This window comes from Sinocyclocheilus anshuiensis, unplaced genomic scaffold, assembly GCF_001515605.1.
Source record: "Sinocyclocheilus anshuiensis isolate Anshui unplaced genomic scaffold, SAMN03320099.WGS_v1.1 scaffold1637, whole genome shotgun sequence".
Lineage (NCBI taxonomy): Eukaryota > Metazoa > Chordata > Actinopteri > Cypriniformes > Cyprinidae > Sinocyclocheilus > Sinocyclocheilus anshuiensis.
Window position 1 is genome coordinate 201867 of NW_015540944.1, and position 2681 is coordinate 204547.

A 2681-nucleotide genomic window follows, 5' to 3' on the forward strand; every position below is an offset into this window, starting at 1 on the left:
TATATATATATATATATATATAAATTGTACTTCTTTATTTATGGGAAGTGCCTTATGTGTGCCTCTGTGTATTAAAATTATTAAACTTTATTTGTATTATTATTTTGAAGCACCGTTATGCCGTTGTCTTTTCTTCAGCCTTTAGACAAGCTGCAGTTTCTCACCTCGTATCTGCGAGCAGCTCATTTTTACTGCATATGGTGTGGGACGGCATATAATGGTAAGAAGTCTTAACGTATAATAACTGTTTGAGCAGATGCATAAATTATAAATCAACTAAAATGTTCTCATCCGACAGATGAGGAGGATTTGAGCTCGAACTGTCCTGGTGACTCGGCAGCAGACCATGACGACTAGAGCAACCTGGAATAATCTGGAACACTTGTTTTTAATTTGCTTTTGACCTTTTTTTTGCATAGCTGTGTTTGATATTTATCCGTTCATTAAATGCTGCATTGATGTTTTGATTATAATTGTGTGTATGATTGTTTTATATCAGTATATTGACCGTGATGCATCACTTCTGCATAGCTGAATCTCAACCAATCACAAATGTGATTGCATTGTTATTAATTTCATTACTTTTTATTAATTAATTCATTGTGGTGTGGACTGTTACAATACTGTGGTATTTGTAGATTAACAATGATTAATTACTTTCTCCAGTTAGCCTGAAACAGTGGTTGTGTACATAATACTTGTAGATATTAAGATTTGTCTGTGGTTTATTATAGTATATTTGATTTTTATAGTATAGCTTTAAGCATTTAGATTAAATTGATGATATTTTGTTCCAAATTTCATATTTACAGAAGGAAAATGCCACCAAATGTCATAAATTCGTTTTTATATTATCATACCTGGTAATTTATTTCTGAGTCTAATAATTGAAAATAAATTTATATAATTGTAATTTGTCTCCTGCGTTTAAAAACGGAGGTTAATTTCAGGTGGGCGGGGCTTATCAACACGCGTGACTTTTGATTGGCCAATCCAAATGTTTAGCGATGACGTCGGATTCCGGAAATCGAAACTAATCGATTTAAATGATACGAAGAAATGAAAGTAAACTCGTGTCTGTGGTGGACGCCAGTGTGAATACACTGTAACTGTTAGTACCGTGTTAAGTTGATTTAAAATCACGTTAATGCGTCTTTTAGTGCTGGTCCGCTGAAGATATGACGCTCTGCGTGGCGCTCACGTGCTGCTCAACATAAACTTCTACCGCTGTCTTGTTATTTTAGCTCTGTTTTTATCCGTGCAATGGAGTCTCTGTCAGGGAACTACATTTCTCAGCTGAACGAGTACCAGCAGAAGACTCAGTGCAGCGTGGAGTATGAGGAGGGATCCACAGATGGACCGAGTCACAACAAAACGTGTGCAACTCTTACTCATTCAGTAGATGTGCGGTCGAATTGAGTCAACAGCTTCTGGGCTGCTGTGAGACAGCGCAATGAACTATTAACATCATTGTTGTGTTGTCAGGTTCACTATGAGGGCTGTTGTGAACGGACAGCGGTATTCTGAGGGCACTGGGAAAACCAAGAAAGAGGCCAAGCAGAACGCCGCAAAGAACGCGCTTAATGGCATAAACATCACTCAAAATATTGAACCTGTATGTACAAATATGTTATATATTTTTTTTTATTATTTACTGTGTATGTTTGTATATATATATATATATATATATATATATCCTCCTAAGAGCTATAAAAATCACTCAAAATATTGATCCTGTAAGTACAAATGTTATATATTTAAAAAAAAAAAAAAAATTTTTTTACTGTGTGTGTGTGTATATATATATATCCTCCTGAGAACCATAAAAAAAAGTTTTGTGAATTTTTTTTTTTATGCATAAGAAACAAATGTAGAAACAAAAACATTTTTGAAAAAAATATATCTTATTCATATTTTATTCTATGTCCTTAAAAAAAACAAAAATCAAATCCACATGAAAAGGCATGCATAGGCAAAAACAATGTTTTATTTTGTCATTCACCAATCAGTTTTTAGGGTTCAGGACTTTGTACAAAGACGATTAATCTCAACTATGTTATGAAAGATATAACAGAATGATTTGATATACTACTGTACTTTATGCAATATGTGCGTAAAATGTCCATAAATTGTCATTCCCATTCTACACAACATAGTTACACTGCATCTCGAACAGGACAGACTTAAAACTGTTGCATGTAGAGAAATTCACTAAAATATAATGTCCTCTACAGAGGACAAAAGTCCTATAATACATATTATTGTATCTATATAATATTAAATATGATGTTTAATATTGTACACCATCATATTTATTTAATTTTGTGATAATGCATTAGTTCTAACAATGAAAATACTTCTAAAGCATTTATTAATCTTAGTTAATGTTAATTTCAACATTTAATACATTATTAAAATCAAAGTTGCATTTGTATTAACTAATGTTAACTATAATGGGTGCCAGGAGGATATAATTCAAATTATTTTGAAAAGTTACAAATGTTATATAATACATAACATATTTTCACTGATATCTTCTTATATATACACATATTGTTTATTATAATATATAAACATAATACATATTTATTTACTTATCTATTTTCTTATATATTGGTAGTGCTCTGTATAAAAATGCATATATAATATTAAATATTATGTTTAATATTATACTAAAATAT

At 31.2% G+C, this 2681-nt stretch overlaps 2 protein-coding genes across 2 annotated transcripts in view; both read left to right on the forward strand.

Moving 5' to 3' along the window:
- The window catches only part of LOC107689758 (G patch domain-containing protein 11), a 6406-nt gene extending 5939 nt beyond the window's left edge, over positions 1-467 (forward strand). Inside the window, exons 7-8 of the mRNA XM_016487901.1 lie at positions 139-220; positions 299-467. Coding sequence (XP_016343387.1) covers positions 139-220; positions 299-357 — 141 coding nt within the window. The 3' untranslated portion in view covers positions 358-467. The remainder of the gene's footprint in view (positions 1-138; positions 221-298) is intronic.
- A 542-nt stretch (positions 468-1009) lies between these two features.
- The window catches only part of LOC107689757 (interferon-induced, double-stranded RNA-activated protein kinase-like), a 12725-nt gene continuing 11053 nt past the window's right edge, over positions 1010-2681 (forward strand). Inside the window, exons 1-2 of the mRNA XM_016487900.1 lie at positions 1010-1376; positions 1486-1615. Of these exons, the coding sequence (XP_016343386.1) occupies positions 1264-1376; positions 1486-1615 (243 nt within the window). The 5' untranslated portion in view covers positions 1010-1263. The remainder of the gene's footprint in view (positions 1377-1485; positions 1616-2681) is intronic.